At 41.9% G+C, this 25,251-nt stretch overlaps 1 protein-coding gene and 1 pseudogene across 2 annotated transcripts in view; one reads left to right on the top strand and one right to left on the bottom strand.

Moving 5' to 3' along the window:
* Positions 1–24,241, bottom strand: part of RSU1 (Ras suppressor protein 1) — a 197,841-nt gene extending 173,600 nt beyond the window's left edge. Inside the window, exons 1-2 of one of the 2 annotated variants that reach the window (XM_026016013.2) lie at positions 23,977–24,241; positions 23,715–23,826 (exon numbers count right to left, since the gene is read on the bottom strand). In XM_026016013.2, the coding sequence (XP_025871798.1) occupies positions 23,715–23,823 (109 nt within the window). In that variant the 5' untranslated portion in view covers positions 23,824–23,826; positions 23,977–24,241. The remainder of the gene's footprint in view (positions 1–23,714; positions 23,827–23,976) is intronic. The other variant, XM_026016022.2, reaches the window with a different exon arrangement.
* Positions 7,299–7,637, top strand: LOC112933006 (cytochrome c oxidase subunit 7C, mitochondrial pseudogene; annotated as a pseudogene).
* Positions 24,242–25,251: the final 1,010 nt, after the last annotated feature.

The following is a 25,251-nucleotide window of genomic DNA, read 5'->3' as shown; positions in this document are numbered from 1 at the left end:
GCAGTCAAATATATCAATTAACAACCAAAATAAAGACATACTTAGATAATAATACACTAATAGTAGGAGACTTCAAAATAGCACTTTCTACAAATGACAGATCTTCTAAGCACAACATCACCAAAGAAACAAGAGCTTTAAATGATACACTGGACAAGATAGATTTCAAGATAAATACAGAACTTTGCATCCAAACACAACTGAATACACATTCTTCTCAAGTGCACATGGAACTTTCTCCAAAATAGAACACATACTGGGTCACAAATCAGGTCTTAACCGATACCAAAAGATTGGGATTGTCCCCTGAATATTCTCAGACCACCAATGCTTTGAAACTTGAACTCATTCACAAGAAGAAATTTGGAAGAAATTCAAACATGTAGAGATTAAAGAGTATCCTGCTAAAAGATGAAAGGGTCAACCGGGAAATTAGAGAAGAACTAAAAAGATTCATGGAAACTAATGAAAATGAAGATATAACCGTTCAAAATCTTTGGGATACAGCAAAAGCAGTCCTAAAAGAGGGAAATACATCGCAATACAAGCATCCCTCAAAAAAATTGGAAAAAACTCAAATACACAAGCTAACCTCACACCTAAAGGAACTGGAAAAAGAACAGCAAATAAAACCCACACCAACGAGAAAAAGAAAGTTAATGAAGATTTGAGCAGAACTCAATGAAATAAAGACCAAAAGAACTGTAGAACAGATCAACAAAACCAGGAGTTGGTTCTTTGAAAGAATTAATAAGATACATGAATCATTAGTCAGCCTTATTAAAAAGAAAAAAGACTCAAATTAATCAAATCATGAGTGAAAAAGGAGAGATCACAACCAATACCAAGGAAATGCAAACGATTTTAAAAACGTACTATGAGCAGCTACATGCCAATAAATTAGGCAATCTAGAAGAAATGGATGCATTTCTGAAAAACCACAAATTACCAAAACTGGAACAGGAAGAAATAGAAAACCCGAACAAGCCAATAACCAGAGAGGAAATTGAAGCAGTCATCAAAAACCTCCCAAGACATAAAAGTCCAGGGCCAGATGGTTTCCCAGGGGGATTCTATCAAACGTTTAATGAAGAAACAATACGTATTCTACTAAAGCTGTTCCGAAAGATAGAAAGGGATGGAATGCTTCCAAACTCGTTCTATGAGGCCAGCATCACCTTAATTCCAAAACCAGACAAAGACCCCACCAAAAAGGAGAATTATAGACCAATATCCCTCATGAACATAGATGCAAAAATTCTCAACAAGATACTAGCCAATAGGATCCAACAGTACATTAATAAGATTTTTCACCATGACCAAGTGGGATTTATCCCCGGGATACAAGGTTGGTTCAACACTCGTAAAGCAATCAACGTGACAGATCATATCAACAAGAGAAAAAAACAAGAACCATATGATCCTCTCATTAGATGCAGAGAAAGCATTTGACAAAATACAGCATTCATTCCTGATCAAAACTCTTCAGAGTGTAGGGATAGAGGGAACATTCTTCAGCACCTTAAAAGCCACCTATGAAAAGCCCACAGCAAATACCATTCTCAATGGGGAAACACTGGGAGCCTTTCCCCTAAGACCAGGAACACAACAGGGATGTCCACTCTCACCACTGCTATTCATCATAGTACTGGACGTCCTAGCCTCAGCAATCAGACAACAAAAAGAAATAAAAGGCATTCAAATTGGCAAAGAAGTTGTCAAACTTACCCTCTTCACAGATGACATGATACTGTACCTAGAAAACCCACCCCAAGAAAATCCACCCCAAGACTGCTAGAACTCATACAGCAATTCAGCAGTGTGGCAGGATACAAAATCAGTGTCCAGAAGTCAGTGGCATTTCTATACACTAACAACGAGACTGAAGAAAGAGAAAATAAGAAGTCAATCCCATTTACAATTGCACCCAAAAGCATAAGATACCTAGGAATAAACCTAACTAAAGAGGTAAAGGATCTATACCCTAAAAACTACAGAACACTTCTGAAAGAAATTGAGGAAGACACAAAGGGATGGAAAAATATTCTGTGCTCATGGATTGGAAGAATTAATTTTGTGAAAATGTCTATGCTACCCAGGGCAATTTACACATTCAATGCAATCCCTATCAAAATACCCTGAACTTTCTTCAGAGAGTTGGAACAAATAATCTTAAGATTTGTGTGGAATCAGAAAAGACCCCGAATAGCCAGGGGAATATTGAAAAAGACAACCAAAGCCAGGGGCATCACAATGCTGGATTTCAAGTTGTACTACAAAGGTGCGATCATCAAGACAGTGTGGTACTAGCACAAAAACAGACACATAGATCAATGGAACAGAATATAGAACTGAGAAATGGGCCTTCAATCTATGGTCAACTAATATTCAACAAAGCAGGAAAGACTATCCGCAGGAAAAAGGACAGTCTCTTCAGTAAAGGGTGCTGGGAAAATTGGACAGCCACGTGCAGAAGAATGAAATTAGACCATTCTCTTACACCATACACAAAGATAAACTCAAAATGGATGAAAGATCTAAATGTGAGACAATTTTGATGGAAATCAATTTTGATGGAAATCAAAATCCTAGAAGAGAACACAGGCAACACCCTTTTTGAACTTGGCCACAGCAACTTCTTGCAAGATATACCTAGTAAGGCAAGGGAAACAAAAGCAAAAATGAACTATTAGGACTTAATCAAGATAAAAAGCTTCTGCGCAGCCAAAGAAACAGTCAACAAAACTAAAAGACAACCTACAGAATGGGGAAAGATATTTGCAAATGACATATCAGATAAAGGGCTAATATCCAAGATCTATAAAGAACTTATTAAACTCAATAGCAAAGAAACAAACAATCCAATCATGAAACGGGCAAAAGACATGAACAGAAATTTCACCAAAGAAGACACACACATGGCCAAAACAAGCACATGAGAAACATGCTGCACATCACTGGCCATCAGGGAAATACAAATCAAAACCACAATGAGATACCACCTCACACCAGTGAGAATGGGGAAAATTAACAAGACAGGAAACAACAAATGTTGGAGAGGATGTGGAGAAAGGGGAACCCTCTTGCACTGTTGGTGGGAATATGAACTGGTGCAGCCACTCTGGAAAACTGTATGGAGGTTCCTCAGAGTTAAAAATAGAACTGCCCTACGACCCAACAATTGCACTGCTGGGGATTTACCCCAAAGATACAGATGCAGTGAAAAACCGAGACACCTGCACCCCAATGTTTCTAGCAGCAATGTCCACAATAGCCAAACTGTGGAAGGAGCCTTGGAGTCCATCGAAAGATAGTGGATAAAGAAGATGTGGTCTATGTATACAATGGAATATTACTCAGCCATTAGAAATGACAAATACCCACCATTTGCTTCGACATGGATGGAACTAGAGGGTATGGATGCTGAGTAAAGTAAGTCAATCAGAGAAGGACAAACATTATATGGTTTCGTTCATACAGGGAATATAAAAGATAATGAAAAGGATTATAGGGGAAAGGAGAGAAAATGAGAGGGAAATATCAGAGAGGGTGACAGAACATGACAGAGTCCTAACTCTGGGAAACGAACAAGGGGGGGTGGAAGGGTGGTGGGTGGGGGGTTCGGGTGACTAGGTGACGGGCCCTGAGGGGGGCACTTGATGGGATGGGCACTGGGTATTTATACTATATGCTGGCAAATCGAAGTTCAATTTAAAAATATACAAAAAAAGAAAAAAAAAGAAAAGAAATCAATTACAAGAAAAGAACTGGAAAAAGCCAAACAACTGGAAGCTAAATATGTTACTAAAGAAACAACAGGTCAACAAAGTTATCAAAAAGGAAATCCAAAAATACCTTGACACATACAAAATGGAAACATTCAAAAATCTATGGAACATAACAAAAGCAGTTCTAAGAAGGAAGTTCACAGTAATACAGATGTACCTCAAGAAACAAGAAAAATTTTAAATAAACAATATAACCTTACACCTAAAGGAACTAGAAGAACAAACAACAAAGCCCAAAGTTAATGGAAGGAATAAAATTATAAAGGCCAGAGTGGAAATAAAGGAAATAGGAAGCAAAAAAAAAAAAAAAAAGAAAAGAAAAGAAAAGATGAGTAAATCTAAGAGCTGGTTTTTGAAAAGATTTAAAAAATCTGTTAAACCTTTTCCCAGAGTCAAAAAAGAAAAAGAAAAAAGAAAAAAAGAGAGGCTCCAAATAAATAAAATCAGAAGTGAAAAAAAGTTAAAACCAACACCACAGAAATACAAAGGATTATAAAAGTCTACTATGAACTGATATATGCCCACAAATTAATCAACATAGAAGAAATGGATAAATTCCTAGAACTATACAATATTCAAACACTTAATTAAAAAAATAGAAAATCTAAATAAACCAATAACTCATAACAAAATCATATTGGTAATCAAAAAAACTCCCAAAAACAAAAGTTTAGGAACAAAGAGCTTCTCAGGAAAATTCTACCAAACATTTATTTAAAGAAGAGTTAGTAGCTATCCATCTCAAACTATTCCCAAAAAAGAGAGAGAGAGAGAGAGAGAGAGAGAGAAGAAATGGTTGCAAGTTCACTTTACAAAGCCAGTATTCCCGTAACCAAACCAAAGACACTACAGAAAAAGGAAATCAGTACCAATAACTGATGAACATAGATCCAAAATTCCCAACAAAGTGTTACCAAAACAAATTCAAAATACAATAAATAAATTGTACACAATGATCAAGTGAGATTTATTCCAGCCATGCAAGGATGGCTCATTATTTACAAATTAATTGAAATACATTAACAAAGGATAAAAACCCTATCATCTCAACAGAGGAAGAAAAATCATTTACCAAAATTCAACACCCATTCATGATAAAAACTCAACAAAATGGAAATAAAGGCATAACAGAGGCCAAATATGACAAATCCACAAATAACATCATACTCAAAGGTGAAAATCTGAAAGCTTTTCTTCAAAGATCTGGAGCAAGACAAAGATGCCCACTCTCATCACTTTTATTTAACATAGTATTGGAAAGTCCTAGCTACAATAATCATGTAAGAAAAAACAAAGGGCATTCAAATTTGGTGAAGAAAAAGTAAAACTGTCACTACTTGCAGATAACACAACATAGAGAACTCTAAAGACTACACCAAAAAAACTATTAGAATAAATAGGTTTAGCAATGCTGCAGAATACAAAATTAATATACATATATCTGTTACATTTCTATACACTGATAATGATCAGAAACCGAAATTTTAAAAACAATCCCATTTATAATTCCATCAAACAGAATACATAGAAATAAATTTCACCAAGAAGCTGAAAGACCTGTACTCTAAAAACTATAAGGCATCAATGAATACAAATAAATGGAACAACAGACCCTGTTCACGCACCGGAAGAATATTGTTAAAATGTCCGTTCTACCCAAGGTAATCTACAGATTCAAATGCACTCCATATGAAAATAGAATAGCATTTTTATCAGAACTAAAACAAAGAATCCAAAAATTTGTATGGCGCCACAAAAGGCTTCAAAGAGCCAAAGCAATCGTGAAAAGGAGAAACAAGGCTGGAGTCATCATTCTCCCAGATCTCACACTATATTACAAAGCTATAGTGATTAAAACAGAATGATCCTGGCATGAAAACAGACACAATGAGCAATGAAACAGAACAGAAAGCCAAGGAATAAACTTATGCTTCTATGGTCAAATAATTTACAATGAAGTAGACAAGAATATACAACGAGGAAGACAGTCTTTTCAATAACTGCTATTAGGAAAAACTGAACTACATGCAAAAAAAAATTAAACTGAACCACTTTTTTACCATATAAAAGATAGATTCAGGGATCCCTGGGTGGCGCAGAGGTTTAGCACCTGCCTTTGGCCCAGGGCGCGATCCTGGAGACCCGGGATCGAATCCCACGTCGGGCTCCTGGTGCGTGGAGCCTGCTTCTCCCTCTGCCTGTGTCTCTGCCTCTCTCTCTCTATGTGTGACTATCATAAGTAATAATAAAAAAAAAATTAAAAAAAAAGATAGATTCAAAATAATTAAAGGCCTAAATATAAGACATGAAACCATAAAACTCCTAAAATAAAACACGGTCAACTTCTGGATCTGTCTTCCTAGGCAAAGGCAATGAAAGCAACAATAAGCTATTGGGACTACATCAAACTAAAAGGCTTTTGCAGAAAGAAGGAAGCCATCAACAAAACAACAAAACAAAAAGGTAAGCTACTGAATGGAAGAAGATATTTGCAAATGATATATTCAATAGAGGGTTAATATTCAAATTAGAGAACTCCTACAACTCAATACTAAAAACAATCTGTTTAAAAAATGGATAGAGGTCCACAATAGACCTTTCACGAAATAAGACATATGGATAGCAAACAGACATATGAGAAGATGCTCAACATTACTGATCATTAGAGAAAAGCAAATGAAAACCATAATGAAGTATCACCTCACAACTGACAGAATGGCTAGTATCAAGAAGACAAAAAAACAGCAAGGCAAGGATGTGGAGGAAAGAGAACCCCCTTTCACTGTCCGTGGGAATGTAAACTGATGCAGCTGCTACAGTAAAGTGTACAGGAATTTCTCAAAAAATAAAAAATAGAAATATCATATGACCCAGCAATTCCAATTCCAGGTATTTACCCAAACAAAAACTAAAACACTAAGGTATATGCACCCCCATGTTTATTATAGCATTATGTGCAACAGCCAAGACTTGAAAGCAACCTAAGTATCCAACAGATAAATTTGCAATTGTATGGTAAAGAAGATGTGACCTAAATATATATAAGAGAATATTATTTACCCATAAAGAAAATGAATTTTAGGGGTGTCTGTGTGGCTCAGTTGATTAAGTATCTGCCTTCAGCTCAGGTCATGATCCTGGGGTCCTGGGATCAAACCCCATGTCAGGTTCCCTGCTTAGCAGGAGAGTTGGCTTCTCCTCTCTCTGCCCCTTCCTCAACTCATGCTCGCTCGCTCTCTCAACTAAATAAATTTTTTTTAAAAAATGAAATTGTAAAAAAAAAAAAAAAAGAATGAAATTGTGCCATTTACATCAACATGGATGAGCCTAGAGGATATTATGCTAAGGGGGGGTATCAGTCAGACAGAGAAGGCTAAATACCATACAATTGCAAATATGAAATCTAAGAAACAAATGAACCAACAGAACAGAAACAAACTTGTTACGAATACAGAGAACAAATTGGTGGTTGCCTGATGGGCATTATTGACCTTCAATAATGGTCCCTCGCAGGACCTTCAGCGGCGCTATGTTGGGACAGAGCATCCGGAGGTTCATGACCTCTGTGGTCCGTAGGAGCCACTATGAGGAGGGCCCTGGGAAGAATTTGCCATTTTCAGTGGAAAACAAGTGGAGGCTACTACTTATGATGACTTTGTATTTTGGATCTGGATTTGCTGCACCTTTTTTTATAGTAAGACACCAACTGCTTAAGAAATAAGGATGTTTTAATTGATCCACTAAACAGATGTGAAAAGGAACATTTTAAGAGGTGCAGTCTCTGAAAAATGGATCAAACTCTTGAATTCAACATACTCATCATGTTTGTAAATAAACTTATGGCATGAATCTTAAAAATAAAAAGGGAAGTAAGGGTGTAAACTTTCAGTTATAAAATAAATAAGTCACAAGGATGTAAAGTACAGCATAGACAATATAGTCAGTAAGATTGTAACAGTTTTGTATGGTGACAGATGGTAACTAGACTTACCATGATCATTTTGAAATACACATAGATGTTGAATCACTATGTTGTACACTTGAAACTAATATTGTATATCTATATACTTCAATTAAAATTAAATTAAAATGAGCTCTAAAAAGAAGAAATTCAAAGGCACATAAGAACAAATAAAACAGGTAACAGCTTATAAGAAATAGAAAGTGGAAATTTCCAAAAACAAAGAGATAAAGAGGATCTGAGAGAAAATAATAAACACTAAAAATAGGCAAGATCAACACACATGAAAAAAGCCTAAAGAAAACACAAAAGGAAAAGATAAATAAATATATATTAAAAACCATGATTTGAAAAAAAAATCCCTGAAATAAAAAGATTAAAACTTCCAAAGTGCAAATATAAAGAACACACCATATACCTGGGAAATAACCCACAAAGACCCATAATAGGGTATAAATAAAATTACTGGACTTAACAGGAGAAATAAAAATTCTTTTCATCATCTTGGAAAAAGGAGCTATTATTTACATAGGAAATAAAATGAGGTTATCATCAGACTTTTGGACAGTAATAGTTTATGCTAGAAGAAAACAGAATGCATTTGAAATACTTCAGGAAAGGAGCTCCTGAAGTGGCTCAGTCAGTGGAGGAGTGAGCCTTTGGCTCAATGAGGTCATGATCCCAGAGTCATGGGATCAAGCCCGCAGTCAGGCTCCCTGCTTCTCCCTCTGCTCCTCCCCACTGCTTGTGTGTTTGCTCTCTCTCTTGCTCTCTCTCTCTCTCTCAACTAAATAAAATCTTAACAAACAAAAACAAAACAAAAACACACACACACACAAAAAAAAAAACCTCCAGTAAAGAAACTGTGAGTCTTAATATCCAATTTGACTTACCTTTAAATAAATAAGAAGGATACAAACATTTATCTATCATGAACAGGCAAAATGCCCTGGAAATATTCATTTTTTGGCCCTTCCTATAAAATCTATGAGGGGATGAGGCTCAGACAATCAAAATAGCAAGAGAGACTGGCCTGAGAAGTGGTGTAAATGTATACAAGTATAAAATACCTAGGTATCTGTATACCTAAGGGCAGATGACAGTTTAACAAAGAGTGTATAATAATGGATATATGCACTAAAAGTTTAGATATGCCCATGAATTTAAAAATAGGGAGCCATATTATAAGAATTATGACAGAGTTGTATCTGGTTGTATCTGTATCCAGTCCAGCACATAAAGAACTTGGAAGTCATCACTTCCATCTTCACAACAAGAAAAACATTGATTAAACAGAAAATAAGCGACCCTTCTTCAATACATTAGAGAACTGAGGTCAGAGGGCAAACCACCATATGGAAAACTGCAGAGACAGGTGGTCAAGAATCACAGCTTCCCAGCAGCAGAAACAGCCACTAGAGACAGCAACTGGTAGGAACACTTACAAGGTACTTGACTAATTTTAACAGTTTGTTTATAATTACAGCAATGTATTGGCTGATTATTGCTTATGGATATATAAAATGAATGACAGCAATATACTAAGTGACAAAAGAGGAATGAGGATACTATTCACTAATTTAAAAAGATATATGCACCCCTATGTTTACTGCAGCATTATTTACAATAGTCAAGATATGGAAGCAGTCCAAGTGCCCATCAATAGACAAATGGATGTGGAAGACATGGTGTACATACACATACACACACACACACACACACACACACACACATATATATATACACCTACACCCATGAATCATTACACAGCCATAAAAAAGGATGATGCTATGTCATTTGAGAAAACATGAAGGAACCTAAAGTGTATTGTGCATGCATCCAACAACAGAGCATCAAAATGCATAATGTAAAAGCTAACAGAGCTGCAAGGAGAAACAGGCGAATCAACTATGGTACTTGGACAAATCAGTAACTGACAGGTCCAACAGGCAGAAACACTAAGCAACATCGATCAACCCTCCCTGACATTTGTAGAATACATCAAGAGAATACACATTCTTCTTAGGCTCACACGGAACATGTACCATGACAGACCCCTTTCTGGAGCATACAACACACCTTAACAAAAAAAGGAGAGAGGCACCTCATTGGCTTAGTCAGGTAAGCAGCTGGCTCTTACCTTTGGCTCAGGACACTCAGGGTCCTGGGATCAAGCCCTGTGTTGGGCTCTGCACTCAGCAGGGAGTCTGCTTGAGGATTCTCAGATTCTCTCTCCCTCTGCCCCCTTCCCCCACTCAAGCTCACGTGCTCTAAAATAATAAATCTTTCTTAAAAATTTTAAGTAACAAGAAATCACGGGCATCTGGGTTAGTCAGATAAGGGTCTGGTTCTTGGTTAAAATTGGGTCTCGAGCTCTGGGTTATTAGTTCAAGCCCCAAGTTGGGCTCCATGCTGGACCTGAACCCTACTTAATAAAATAAAATTAAAAAATACAACAAAGGGCAGCCTAGGTGGCTCAGCAGTTTAGCGCTGTTTCCAGCCTAGGGCCTGATCCTGGAGACCCAGGATTGAGTCCCACGTCGGGCTCCCTGCATGGAGCCTGCTTCTCCCTCTGCCTGTGACTCTGCCTCTTTCTCTCTCTCTCTCTATGTGTCTCTCATGAATAAATAAATAAAAATCTTTATAAATAAATAAAAAATAAATATATAAAATAAGAAAGGAAAAACAAAAAACAATCAACCCTCCACACACAGATCAAAAAAACACAAAAACAGAAATCATATGATGTATGCTCTTGGACCACAATGAAGTTGAACTAAAAAAATGGTAATAGAAAAATACCCAGAAAATCCTAAAATATGTGGAGATTAACAACATACTTCTAAATAACACATGGGTCAAAGAAGAAATCTCAGGGGAAATTTAAAGTATTTTGAACAAATGAAAATGAACTACTACTTAGTAAAACATGTGGAATCCACCAAAAGCAGCACTTTTGGGAAGCTTATGGCATTGATGCATATATCAGAAAAGAATGAACATCTAAAACAAGTAATCTAAGCTTCCATTTTAGGAAACTAGAAAAAGGAGCACAAATTAAATCCAAAGCACACAGAAGAAAAGAGATAAAAAATAAATAAATAAATACTAGAGCAGGAACCAAGAAACTGAAAACACATCAATAGATAAAATCACTGGGACCAAGAGTTGAAAGATCAATACTGCTGATAAACCTCCAGCCAAGTTAGCCAGGAAAAAAAGAAAAAAGACACAGAAGCACAAATTACTAATATCAGAAATTAAAGGAAGGTCATCACTACTGATCCCATTAATGTTAAAAGGAATAATAAAGGACTATGAAGAACTCTATATCCCCAATCTACAGATGCAATGTAATCCCAATTAAAATCACCGCAAGTTTATTCTGTGGATATAAATCAACTGAAGTTTGTACAGAAAGGCAAAAGACCAGAATAGCCAATAAAATACTGAAGAAGAAAAACAAGCTCAGAAAATTGACACTCCCCAACTTCAAAATGTATTATAAAGTCACTGCAATAAAGACAGTGTGGTATTGGTGAAAGAACAGATGGATCAATGGAGCAGAAGAGTGCCCAGAAATAGATCCACACAAATACAGTCAACCAACCTTTCACAAAAGAGTAAAGGCAATTCAGTGGGAAAAAAGTATCCTTTTTCCACCTGTGCTTGAAGAACTAGACATTCATATGCAAAAATCAAAAGGAATCTAGCCGCAGAACTTAAACCTTCACAAAAGTTAACTCGAAATGTATCACAGATCTAAATGTAAAGTGCAAAACCTTAAGACTTCTAGAATACAACATAGGAGAAAATCAAGGTGGCCCTAGATTTGGAAATGGCTTTTTAGATACAATGCTAAACTCACTATCCAAAAACAAAAAGGTAGCTAGACTTCACTGAAATTTAGAACTTCTCCTTTGTGAAACATAATGGTAAGAAAATGAAAAGAAAAGCCACAGACTGGGACCAAAGTCTCACAAAATAAATATCTAAGACTCTTATCTAATATGCACAAATGACTTTTAAAATTCAACAACAACAATCCAATTTAAAAAAGGGCCAAAGAACTTAACAGACACCTCATTGAAGAAGATAATACAAATGGCAAATAAGCATACTGTCTACAACAGATGCCATTACGGTATCAGAAATTAAAACTACACACTTATTAGAATGGTTAAAATCCACATCACTGACATCACCAAATTCTGGCAAGGAGAAACAGAAAAAAACTCTCACACATCACTTGAGGGAACACAAACTGGTATAGCCACCTCGGAAAACACCTTGTCACAGTTTCTTATTAAACTAAATATACTCTTTCTTCCCATATGATGGAACAACTTCCTTGGTATTTACCCAAACAACTTAAAAAAACTATAAACACATGAAAATCTGTACATGGATGTTTAGAGCAGCTTTATTCATTACTGCCCAGACTTGGAACAATCAAGATGCCCCTCAGTGGGTGAACAGATAAGCAAACTGTGGCACATGTAGACAATGGAGCATTATCCAATAATACAAAGAGATGTAAAAAAACAAATGAATAAAAACCAAAAAGCAGATCAGTCCCATAAATATAGAGAATAAACTGACAGTTGCAGGGGAGTGGGAGATACAGCCTCTCAGTTATGGAATAAAGTCACAGGGATAAAAGATACAGTACAGGGGGTGGGCAGGGGAGTGGGAGATACAGCCTCTCAGTTATGGAATAAAGTCACAGGGATAAAAGATACAGTACAGGGGGTGGGCACCGGCGGGGGGTAGGGGGAGCACTCAGTCGCTTGAACATCCGACTCTTGATTTTGGCTCAGGTCATGATCTTAGGGTCATGAGATCGAGCCCCACATCGGGCTCTGTGCTGATTGTGCAGCCTGCTTAAGATTGTGTGTGTGTGTGTCTCTCTATCTCCCTCCCTTTGCCCCTCCCCCACCCCATTCCCACTCTCAAAAGAAAGAAAGAAGCTTTTAAGTTTATTGCTTACATGAACAGAGAAAGGTAAACATTAATAAAATTAATTAATAAAGTAAACATTAATAAAATTAATTAATAAAAGTACAGCACAGGGAATATAGTCCATGATACCCTAAGAGTGGTGTATGGTGACAGACGGTAGCTATGCTTGTGGTGAGCACAGCGTAAGGAACACAGAAGTTGCATCACCATGGTGTACACCTGAAACTAACATAACATTGTATGTCAACTATATTCAATTTTTTTTAGATAATAAAAGGATATGAGCCATCAAGCCAAGAAAAGACACAGAGGAACCTTAAATGTACATCGTTGAGGGAAATAAGGCTTTCTGTAAAGGTTACATACTTTCTGATTTCAACTGTATAACATTCTGGAAAAAAAAACAAAAACACGGAGACATAAAATTTCAGTGGTTGCCTAGAGTTTGCAGGGAGGTAATGAGGGAGAGAGAGAAATAAGTAGAGCACAGGGGATATTTAGGGCAGTGAAACCATCGTGTATGACATGATACATTTGTTAAAACCCATAGAATGTTATAACACGGAGAAAACTATGGACTACAGTTAATATAAATATGGACACTGGTCCATCAATTTTAATAAAGCACCACATTTATGCTAGATGTTAATGATAGGGGAGACTGCCTTAAGAAATAGTCTAATAAAAACAAAAACGGAAAGGGACAAGCATATACACAAAACAACGGTTTTCAGCAGTATCTGTGGTAATCTTAGGATTGACAACTGTGTCAATCAGAAACCCTAAGATATTCTAGTTCCATCATTTTCTGTATTCCTGAGAACCAGGATCTCAGCATGGAAGAAAGGCAACAGACATGTAATGTGGAAGAAGGAGAAGCCTTGCGTTCCTATATTTGAACTGGAACTCATTAGATATTTTATCTTTAAAAACATGGTTTTCTTAGCCCTGTCCATTTAAAAAGTCCTAAAAACCACAAACAGCACAGCAGTAAGGAGTACCACTGGAGCCCAGATTGGGACCTAAAATATTTCCCACTTAAGACAGATAAACAAAAACAGTGTTTCTTAGAGGACGAGCTGATTTATGTCTGGGGTAGGAATTTACAGACACATGGGAACTGCCTGGTCCTGCTGATGGCAAGGAAGATGTCAGCGACAATCTCTCAAATGGAAAGACCACATCAAGTGGATGGGAGAGCCAGCTAGAAGAGGCTCCCATAGGCCAGAAATGAACAGTAGGAGATTGAATGACAATGACAGCACAGCTATGTGCGCAAGGAGCAAACACAAGGTTTTAAAAAGCAAAATTTCTGATACCTGTTTCCACACTCCGAGCTTCTTACTTAATGAATCTGGGGTGTGGCCCAAGCATTAGAAAGTTTAGAAGTTCCCTAGGTGGGTCTAATCTGCAGCCAAGTTTGCAAGGTAGTAGGATAGAAGGTATTGCTCAACAAACAAGCTACTTCTCAGAGACGGGGTTTGAGGTACGAGCAAGCCTTCTGGGAAGGACCAAGCGCCTGGCCAGGATGGTCTGTGAGAGCTCATTACACATTAACATTATCCCTTTGCCTGTCACAGAAGTTTCAAGTATCTTGCCTATTTTGGTGATTCTTGCCTTCCGTTTTTAAAAGTACATTAAGAGCATGTTCCAGACCCAACAATTCCACTCCTGGGTCTGTAACCAACAGAAATGATCACGTATGTTCCCCCAAAGACACAAGTTCGGAGGTTCAGCGCAGCACTATTCACAGCCGCCCTTGTCTGGAAATGACCCAAATGTCCATCAACAGCAGAGTAAAGGAAGGAACTGAGGCAGGACTCACGCACTAGGATCGAAAGCCAACTTTACAGCATGAATGAATCTCACATGATGAGAATTAGACACTCAAGAGTGTGCACACATAATCCTCTTTCATTTAATGATGTAAAAAACAGGCAAAACTATGCTTTCAGAATCAGGACGGCACTCATCCTTGAGGGGATAATGGCTGGGAGGTGCAAGGCTTCCCGGGTGTTGATCATGTTGTTTCTCGGTTTAAAAATGTGCCACGCTATACTGTGACATACGCACTTATCCAAATGAATGCTTCAATAAAGTGTTTTTGAAAAGGATTTTTTTTTAAATGTCTAAGTGTTTGAAGAAAAAGGTTCCTATTTCCTCGGCCCAATCAGCATGAGCATGGACATGTCAGCATTCCCAAATGCATTCCTATGTCAATATAGAATTATTAGCCCACAGGCAGCAGGTACCATGGCTTCTAGAACAGGACTGGACTGTCAGTAGTCACTCAGTGTACTCTTGCTGAATTAGCTGTTTCATCTTTGTACATGTGCCCATCAAAAATGTTAGAGACATGGGGCAAGACAGCGCAAGCTAAGAACAGAGTTCCCAAAGTCTGACTGCCTCAGTTCAAATCCTGGCTCTGTTTCTTATTAGTTGTGTGACTGGAAGCCAGTTAACTTAAGTTCAGCTATAAACTGTACAATGAGGATGATGACAACAATCATAACAAAACTGTGGGATCCATGCTTGGTGGTAAATCTGCTTGAGATTACCTCTCCCCCTCTCCTGCTGCCCCTCCCCTGCTTGCACATGCTGTCTCCCTCAAAAATAAAATAATCTTAAAAAAAATAAATAATCCACAAGGAAAGCTTAGTACAATAACCTGGCACACAATAAGGAATGTGTTTGTGCATCTGTGTGTGTATTAATATGCTACGTACATACAGCATATTTTAATTATATTATTATTTTTAATGCTTCTAATAAAGAATGACCAATTGGAAGGATACAAACATATAACAGGTTAAATAGGTATCTTCTTCATAACCTGAGGGCCTAAATATTTACAGCTCTGAAAAAAAATCAATTTACATATGAACATTTGCAAAACAATCCTTTGTGTACTGTGGTTGCAAAGCATATTACCATCCTCTGGTCTGCGAGGCCAAGACCCCTTCCCAATTACCTGGTGTGATGTTTGTCTTTCATCTGACTCCGTTTAGCTATAAAATTTAAACTATTCTGACTTCAGAGAAATAATTAACAAATAGGAAGAGACATATAGTAAATGTAAAGGTTCTTTCTGAAGTACAGATAGATCATAACTAAAGTTAACATTTCACATAATTCAGGTTTATTCTATTATGAGAACCAATGTTTCCCCCAACACAATCTCTCCCGTACCATACTTCAAAGTATTTTAAGCTAATGCTCTGTTTGAGGACAGAAAAAATGAACTTGTACACAGTATAAAAAGATCTTACATCTTATCATTAAATTCAGTTATGATTAATGATTTTTCAGAAAACCATAAAGAAAGGGGGAGGGTCACACTAACCAGGTAAAACAGTAAGCTGCTTCTAGTGCTTTCTTCAACCATTAAGAAGTTCTGCAACAGTATGATAAACCTGTTTCCAAGCTGGCAGGGCTGGCTGAATGACACGATTATTTGCTTGGCACAGGGTTTGTAAAGAACCCTCAAACTGAAGGCCTTGAGGTCAGGCCCATGGACCCAGGCAGCCCCGAAAGAAAACCACCACTCTTTACCAGGGGAGCCAGCCCCCTGCTGCACCCTAGGAGTGCAAACCGACGTGGCACCCGGTTACATAAAAGAAGCCTCAAACAGACTTCAATGTGAACCCCTGAACTAGCTCCTGAGCTAACTGTGGGGCCCTGGGGCTCTAAGGAACTTTCTGCTTTCCCATCTGTAAAACACGGACAGTGATCGGCTACATCAGACAGTCATATTACAAAAGCACAAGCACCCGTGGGGCAGACACGCACTCGCCCGTGTATCCTTCAGAACCTCTCAGGCAGGTGTTAAGAGCTGAACTGCCGGCCCCTATAATCTGTATGCAGAAGCCCTAACCCCCCCCTTCTCAGAATGTGACTGTGTGCGGGGACAAGACTTCTAAGGGGGGGGGGGAGTTAAAATGAGGCCCTTAGAGTGGACTGTGGTCCAAGCAACTGGCATCCCTCTGAGAAGAGGGGAGTGGAGCTGCGGGGAAGGCCCACAGGCTGCGAGGACACACGAGGGCGGGCGGCTGCAGGCCGGGGAGGGGGCCCGGGGTCCAGGCCTGCCCCAGCTGGGAGAAGTAAACCCTAGGCCACCTTCCCACCCCCTCTGTGGTATTTTGTAGGAAGCCCCCAGCCCACTAATAAGGCAGAGAGTGCTTTACCCTTGCGTGTCTTCCTGGCCTCCCCAATACCTCACACCCAAAATACAGGCCAACGTTAAAGATACTCTGAACCAGACAGAACCTAACAAAGGTGAGGTTTCTTTTTTTTTCTTTCTTCTTAAGATTTTCTTTATTCATGAGAGACAGAGAAAGAGAGAGAGAGTCCAGGCAGAGGGAGAAGCAGCTCCCTGCGGGGAGCCCAATGCAAGACTTGATCCAGGGACCTGGGATCAGGCCCTGAGCCAAAGGCAGATGCTCAGCCTCTGAGCCATCCAGGCGCCCCTAAAGGTGAGGTGTCTTTGTGAGCTTCATGCACGAAGTGCCATAAAACGGGGTATCTGCACCCAAAGGAGGAGCCTGAGGAAAAAGGAAGCAAAACTGCCCAGGCAGCCGCAGAGGGGAGAGTGGGGCGGGATGGGGTGCGCAGGCTCCCTAGGAAGCTCCGAGCAAACCACACGGGCTCAACACCGACCCCTGCCGGCCAGGTACCTGACCTACACAGACTGCTCCTCGCAAACACCTTTATGTTCTTTTGCTTTTAAAAAATTAAAAAATAAACCAACCCGTGCAAACCTGCTATTCAAGGAAGCGAAGGTGATGCAAAGAAATCATCCCTAGCTTTTTCTTGGTAATAGATTTCATATATCTAGTTCAAATTTCTTTGAACCAGCTTTATGTAAATTTAGGGAAAGAGGCAGCAGGATTATTATCCGTAATATCCATACCAATTCTAGCGCTGATTACCACAATTAAGAGCTGGGTAAATGGCAAAGCAGTGGGTGTTACAGTTTCTGATGATAAAAATCTAACGACTTCAGATTCATTAGACAGCTTATAGGTTTTCTTAACATAGCAAATACTAATTTATCAATGGACAATCTAAAGATTCAGTATGTAGGAAACTCCCAAAGAGACTTGGCTTGGACAGCACCCATCCTGAAAACAAACGATAATAATTACAACAAATAGCTTTTGGAGGATATACGGTATTGTACTTAATAACTGAAAAATGGCCAACATTTTTTTTAAGATTTTATTTATTTATTCATAAGAGACACAGAGAGAGAGAGAGAGAGAGAGAGAGAGGGAGGGAGGGAGGGAGGGAGGGAGAGAGAGGCAGAGATACAGGCAGAGGGAGAAGCAGGCTCCACGCAAGGAGCCCCATGTGGGACTCAATCCCGGGACTCCAGGATCATGCCCTGGGCCAAAGGCAGGTGCTAAACTACTGAGCCACCCAAGGATCCCCTGGCCAACATTTTTTAATGGCTGTCCTTCTCAACAACCACAAGCATACAACTAAAATCCTATGAAATGTCCCAGCCACCTCCCGCATTGTCCAGGGCTCAGAATTTGCCACGTGAGGCCCCTGTTCTTCCTCCTGGCCCTGTCACGTCAGACATGCCCTTCTAACTTCCCAGGGATCCTCAATGAGGTGAGGAATGAAGAGCTGGGTACCCAGACATAATGAAATAGAGAGAGAGCAGGCAAAAGCCACTGGAGAAGCAGCATTACCAAGAATTCTAAAAATTAAAGAGATCCTGTTTTGCATTTTTTTACACAGATAAAACAGATTTTTACTTTTATTTAAAGATTTTATTTATTTATTCATGAGAGACACAGAGAGAGAGAGGCAGAGACAGGCAGAGGGAGAAGCAGGCTCCCTGCAGGAAGCCTAATGCAGGACTTGATCCCAGGACCCTGGGATCACACCCTAAGCTAAAAGCAGATGTGCAACCGCTGAGCCACCCAGGCGTCCTGATAAAACAGATTTTTAAAACACAAGTAATAGTGTATATTAAGACTAATAATATGTGCCATGGTACTGAAAGTTTGTGTCCCCCTAAAATTCATATATTGAAACCTACCACCCATCTGGGATGGTATGAGGTGGGGCCCTTGGGGGTGACTAGGTCATAAGGGAATGGGACAGGGAATGGAATTAGCATCCCATAAAAGACACCTGAGCAGGGTCCCTTACCGCTTTCACCCTGTGAGGACACTGAAGACACGGTGGTCCATGAGCAAGGAAGCAAATCCTCACCAAATACTGAATCTGCCTGTGCTTGGATCTTCGACTTCTAGCCTCCAGAACAATAACGAATACATTTCTGTTGCTTATCAGCCACCCGGTCTATGGTTGTTACAGCAGCCCAAGCGGACTGAGACATGCCAGATGCCATACTAGCTGCCTGACAGATAAATTTATCATTGCCAGTTTATAGATGAGGACCAGAAGGCACTGAAAAGTTAAGTGACCAGCCCAAGGTTACATACCTAGTGAAAAAAAAAAAAAAAAAAAAGGCTGCTTACAAAAAAAGAGGCCATGGCTGAGATGTCCTATCATGGCTGAAATGTCAAATGACTAAAAAACAATAAAAGCTCATTTAGTAGTTCGGTCACACCAAAGGGGGCACAGCAATTCTTAATTTTATTTCCTATCTAGATGAGACATTTTCAGTGTTTATACGGTCCTAAAATCAAAACTAGAACGCGGAGCAGTTTGTATCATGTTCCTGCTGATTGTCATGGGCCTTCCCTCTGCGGAGGGTGGGGTGCATCCGTGAAGTGGGGTCGGGGGAGTCCTCTCCACTATGCCTCCCACCCCCACCCTAGCTCCCCACAACTCCTAAGTGCAAGCAATCCTCCTTCAGTGAACATTCTCCAAGCACTGTACCAAGCCCAGAGGGAACAGAGGTGCGCACACCACTCCCGAAAAGATACTTAAACCAGGCTGCATGGGATGGTGGGTTACAGTTAGCACTGGGGGAGCTTCTCAGAGGAGGGGACACAAGAACGGAGCCCTGGCTGGGTAAGCCATTCCATCCTTCAACAGCCACTAATTCACAAGGGGTGGAGGAGACTGTCTGGGGAGGAAAGGAGAAAGCACTTCCTGGACCAAGGTAATACTACAGGTTCAAAAGCACAAAAGCAGGCATATCCGTGCAACTTAGGAAAATAAAAAAGGAAAGGTCTTACTAAAGATCAGCACCAACATGACAGGGTCTTGCAGCTCCTTTATCTTTCCTCAAAGACAGTCTATCTTGATAAAAATTCCTTAATATATATGTATATTCCTAACAGGATGACGACTTGCAGGTTGAACAGGCCTTTTGAAACAGCCCTTCCAGAAAACCCATGATTACATCTGTTGATTATTTTGCCCGGTCCTTTAGAAGGACTGCTGCCTCAAAGGTAGTTTATTTTTCCTTTTTTTATAATTTATCTGAAAGATATTTTAGTCCAACCTGAAGGGGGAAAAAAAGACTGATAAAGGTTTGACTATCCAGAGAGCAATAAACTTGAAGAGATTAAAAAAAAAAAAAAGTCACAAAAGACTTAAATAAAAGAAATGAAAAAAGTCTCCCTGGCTACTAATGGGATTCTCGGCTCCCACGGAAGCTGATTACAAGACCCTTCAGAAGCAGCTTTATCACCCAGGTGAGGACAGCTGCAGCGTGGCACAGTTCCGCCGTGAGATCGCTTCAATAAGGAGAACAAAATTGCTACCATCACTCTTGGAACCGTTAAGGAGAACGTGTGGGCAGATGTCATGCCGTGTCGGGGGAAAAAATAGGAAAGAAAATAAAGTGAGGGGTTAATGTCAAAGCTACAGCAATCTACACCTTTAGGAATCCTAGGCCAAAGGGCCAAACGCGCCAGGATCCATTAAGCCACCGCAGAAAACACCAACACAGGACACGAGTGCCTGACCCGGTCTCATTACCATGCTCTCCTTGGTCCAGACCATCAACTGTCGGAACTGGTTACATCTGAGGCTTCCTGGGCGGGCTGTGTCTGGATGTTCCTAGTAAAGTTAATGCTCACGACATGCCCACCCAGTAGCAGGCACAGTGCTGGGCACTTGACATGCCCTTAGCGCTAACCCAATCCTACGGAGTGGGTACTCAGGTTTCCCGTTTCCCCTTGACGATGAGGACTCAAGGCTCAGAAAGGTTAAGCAGCTTCTCTAAAGCTACCCCCGCTGGTAAATACTGTACTCTTCTGCCCCTTGGGGTGGGGCTGGATGGAAAACTGTAGAATTGGTCTGATATCCATCTCCAGCCTGTGAAGTTTCCCCATCTGAAAGCTTCTGGTACCTGAACTCCTGAAAACATTTTTTAAAGGCCATTTACTGTCTCAGAGAAAGTGAAGCGCTGCATTTATATGACACAATTCTCCCAAGCAAAAAGACCATTCACGTGCTTAGAATAAGAACAAAACTTCTAATATTCTTTTCAAAACTTAATTCTTATCTTTTGAGACTCTAAACAAAGTAAGGATAATGGAGAGAAAGCTTGAGACACGATAACCATTCTCTATCCATGCAAGTGGACTGATCCCTGCGTTTCACCTTCATACTAAGACACAAAACCTGATGGTTACAGCTAAAACTTCACTAGTAAAGAATTCACTGAGGGAATTCTTATGCTCTAGTTTATGTAATCACATCAAATATTTCAACATATGAGATATTAAAATATATAGAGTAAGCATTCTGTGCACTACCAATAAATGAGCCCCAGTTGAGGAATGGCCTTCAGAAGGCATCCTGGAACCTTCCAGGCTCCAGAAGTCCAGAAGAGAGGGAATTTCAGCAGAAAGCAGCCACTCTTTGAGTCTACGCACACCACAGAAGCTGCAGAAGGTCCAATCTCCTAACTACCCAGGAAGAAGGCTTGTTCTTCCTTATGCTACTTCTCCAGGAGAACACAAGAAAGATCTTGTTTTTTACCACCTACTATTACACCGGAAACATCTTTCTCAGGAAGCAAGTGGCTATCTTTTCTCCTTCAGTAAAAGCCAAGGCTTCAAAGAGATAATGCAAGTGAACCAAAATAGTGAGGCCACAATCCTTACTTATAAATATTACATAAAGAATTCTTTTCAAAGCCAAAGGCTATGAAGTTCCTCTGCAGAGATGAGGAGCAGAAAGCCATGGGGCCAAAAGTACAGTGGAGCCAGGCCTCCTGCTTGCACTCACCATCCTTCATTACAGCAGAGCGCCCCATGATCCCCACAACCTAGGCAGAGCCAGAAGTGGCAGCGCAAGCACACATCCAGCCTGGTTGGCAGCTGCCAACCCAGCCCCCAGAGCCCGCAGCTCTGCTGCTGCCACCAAGAAGCCATCACCACTTGAGAGAGGCCAACTCATCTCAAGAAGGTAACATGCTAATTGGTTCAAAAGCTAAAGCTCCACGGCAGGAACCTTCCTAAGGGTTACCGAATGCGAACTGTCTAGGATTTCTAAGCCCCTTTCCTTTTGCAGAGATGCATCAAGAGCCCCAACCCAATTTGTCCTGGGCACAAACCACGGATTCACAGTAAATTTGACTCTGCTCTCTCCATGCCAAACAAGCAATGCATCACCTTTTAGGATCTCCTGAACATCTCTCCTCCTCCTCCAATGTCACATCCTGGTCTGAATCTCAGCAACTCCATCCATCCAACATTTCTGAGCACCTACTGTATGCCAGGCCCACTACCAAGAAGGCATTTATGAGTAATGCACAGCAACATTCCCCCCCAGTCTCCAATGCGGGTGAGAGACATCTGGATTAAGAACGGATCACAATCCTGGGTAAGCAGAGCCATGAAGCAAGGCATGTGTCCACCTTGACAGAGGAGGGAGTGACTATTTGCTTGACACCAACAGAGAAGTTTTCACACGGGCGATGGCATCTGGGCTGATTCTTGACAGATAAGTAAAAGGATCTGGGGGAAAAAGAGAGGAAGAAAACAATACTTCTAAGGCACAAAGACCTGAAAGACACTGCCCTGGTTCAAGAAGGGCAATCCGTTCAGTATGGCGGGAAGAACAAATGCACGGATGAGATAGGAACTAAGGTAGGCTTTGGCCAGATTCGCAAAGGCTCCGCATGTCACGCCAAAGAACTTGGAGCATCACTGTTGCTAATGAACAACCAGAAGTGTTTAAGGGAGAAGGTCCAAACTGAAGCCACACTCGGCCTGAAGAAGTGTTTTATTTCACCTGCACTTTTCAGTACTGGAATTAGTTGCCAATGTCTAAAAAATTAAGAAATTTCACGTAAAAACCTAAACTCTTGCCTTCCTGAAAACAACTATGGCAACACTAGGCCAACATCCCCAGGTGGTGACAACCGTGTGCATGTGCGCAGCAGGTCCGGCAGCTGCCCCTCTTCAGATGGGATACCCACGATGAAGTTCATGACCATCCTCAGCTGCCCCAAAAGACATCTGAGTTTGCAATCTCTGGTTTAACGGAGTGAGTCACAGGCTAAGATATGTTGCAGAAAAATAACCTTAGAAAGCAACACAGTGACTGAAGCACAGGGTCAGCAAACCTGAAGGCAAGAAGCTAAAAGTTAGGGGATACATCACAGTAGCACGAGGAGGTAACAAAAGCCTCAACTAAGAATAAAGAGCCAGGAAAGGGCAAGGAGTGGAGATGCGCTTAACAAACTCCAGCCATAAGAGGAGTTAATCATGGAACTTCTGTGTGGCGATTGCTCAAGGGTCAGTGACTATATTAGGAGAAAACAAGCCTGATGCAAAAGCGATTTTCGATTTAAAAGTGGGTGTTCAGTAAACTGCGCGGGAAATCTTCTCAAATACCAGCTACTGCCTGGGTGACTCCTACCCCGGGCTCTGAGGCTCGTCTTCCAGCCGGGCCGGGCCGGGCCAGGTCCCCGGCTGCAAACTTTCTGAGCTAAGCTCTCGGCAGGCGAGGGTTGCACGCAGGGGTGCAGAGCCCTGGAAGCTGTGGAGCCCGGCGGCCGGCGGCTCCCCGGGAAGCGCGCACAGGCTGCAGGCCCAGGGAGGGCGCGGCCCCGCACTTACACAGGCCGTTGACGTCCAGCATGTTGGAGATGCCCCGGTCACTCATGTCCACTTCCGGCTGGTTCTTCTCCCGACTCTCCTCCACCAACTTTTTCAGGGACTTGGACATGTTCTGGAGCAAACGACAACAGAGTAGGTGGGCGACGGCCGGGGGCGGGGGTTGGGTTGGGGGGGCCGGGGGCTGGGCGGTTGGCGGGGGGGGGCGTCCGCACCGCTCCGGGCGCTCCGGGAGGCGAGCCCGGGTGCCACGCCGCACACTCACCGCGGAGCGGAGCGCGGAGCGCGGAGCGCGGAGCGCGGCGCCGACCCGGCGGGCGAGGGAGGGAAGCACAGGCGTCCGCCCCGCGCGCTGCAGCAGCAACAGATGCGCCCGCTCGGAGCGACCGCGGACGGGAACGGGAACCGGGACCGCGCCCTGTCCCGGAGCTCCGCGCAGGCGCACAGCCCGCCGCCCTGCGCTCCACGCCCCGCCCGCGCCTGGCGGTTCCCAAATTAGGAGACCAGTTCGCTAGACGGGGCTCCAGGGTGAGGCCCCGCCCACAAAGGAACGTGTACCGCGGCCGGCCAATCACGTCCGCCGCCTGGCCTCGAGGCTCCGCCCCGCCCCGCGGTTAGCCCGTCCCCCTGGAATGCGCCCGGGGCTGCCGTTCAGAGAGGACCGGGCTGGGCGCACGCGCAACAGCGTCGGCGCAGGCGCAGTTTGCGCGCCGAAGCGCGGACAGCTGTGGGCGGAAACGGGAACCTGGGGGCGGGACCGTGGGGAGAGGGTGGTCGCTCAACTTGGGAACCCGGGAAGCGAGAACTTAGGTGCTCCTGGTTGTCCTGCCTCTTTAGTTGTGGTTCAGTGTTCAGAGGTCACTATGCTGATCCCTTCCCCACAGTCGTTCCTTAGGCTGTATCATGAGCTGCTCGAATGCAAGAACGGCACAGTGGTCTGTGTTCCCGGCACGCAGCTAGATTCCTAGCACCCAGCTGGATTCCCAGCACCCAGCTGGGGATTCCTAGCACCCAGCTAGGGATTGCTAGCACCCAGCTAGATTCCTAGCACCCAGCTGGATTTCTAGCACCCAGCTAGGGATTGCCAGCACCCAGCTGGGGATTGCTAGCACCCAGCTAGATTCCTAGCACCCAGCTGGGGATTCCTAGCACCCAGCTAGGGATTGCCAGCACCCAGCTGGAGATTCCTAGCACCCATCTGGGGATTGCTAGCACCCAGCTAGATTCCTAGCACCCAGCTAGGGATTGCCAGCACCCAGCTAGGGATTGCCAGCACCCAGCTGGGGATTCCTAGCACCCAGCTGGATTTCTAGCACCCAGCTAGATTCCTAGCACCCAGCTGGATTTCTAGCACCCAGCTAGGGATTGCCAGCACCCAGCTAGGGATTGCTAGCACCCTACTAGGGATTCCTAGCACCTAGCTGGGGATGGCTACCACTCAGGTAGATTCCTGGCACCCAGCTGGATTTCTAGCACCCAGCTGTGAATTGTCAACACCCAGCTAGGGATTCCTAGCACCCAGTTAGAGATTGCCAGCACC

The sequence above is a fragment of the Vulpes vulpes genome, chromosome 2 (genome assembly GCF_048418805.1).
Source record: "Vulpes vulpes isolate BD-2025 chromosome 2, VulVul3, whole genome shotgun sequence".
Classification (NCBI taxonomy): domain Eukaryota; kingdom Metazoa; phylum Chordata; class Mammalia; order Carnivora; family Canidae; genus Vulpes; species Vulpes vulpes.
The sequence above is the reverse complement of the archived record's forward strand: the minus strand, read 5'-3'. Positions and strand labels throughout refer to the sequence as shown.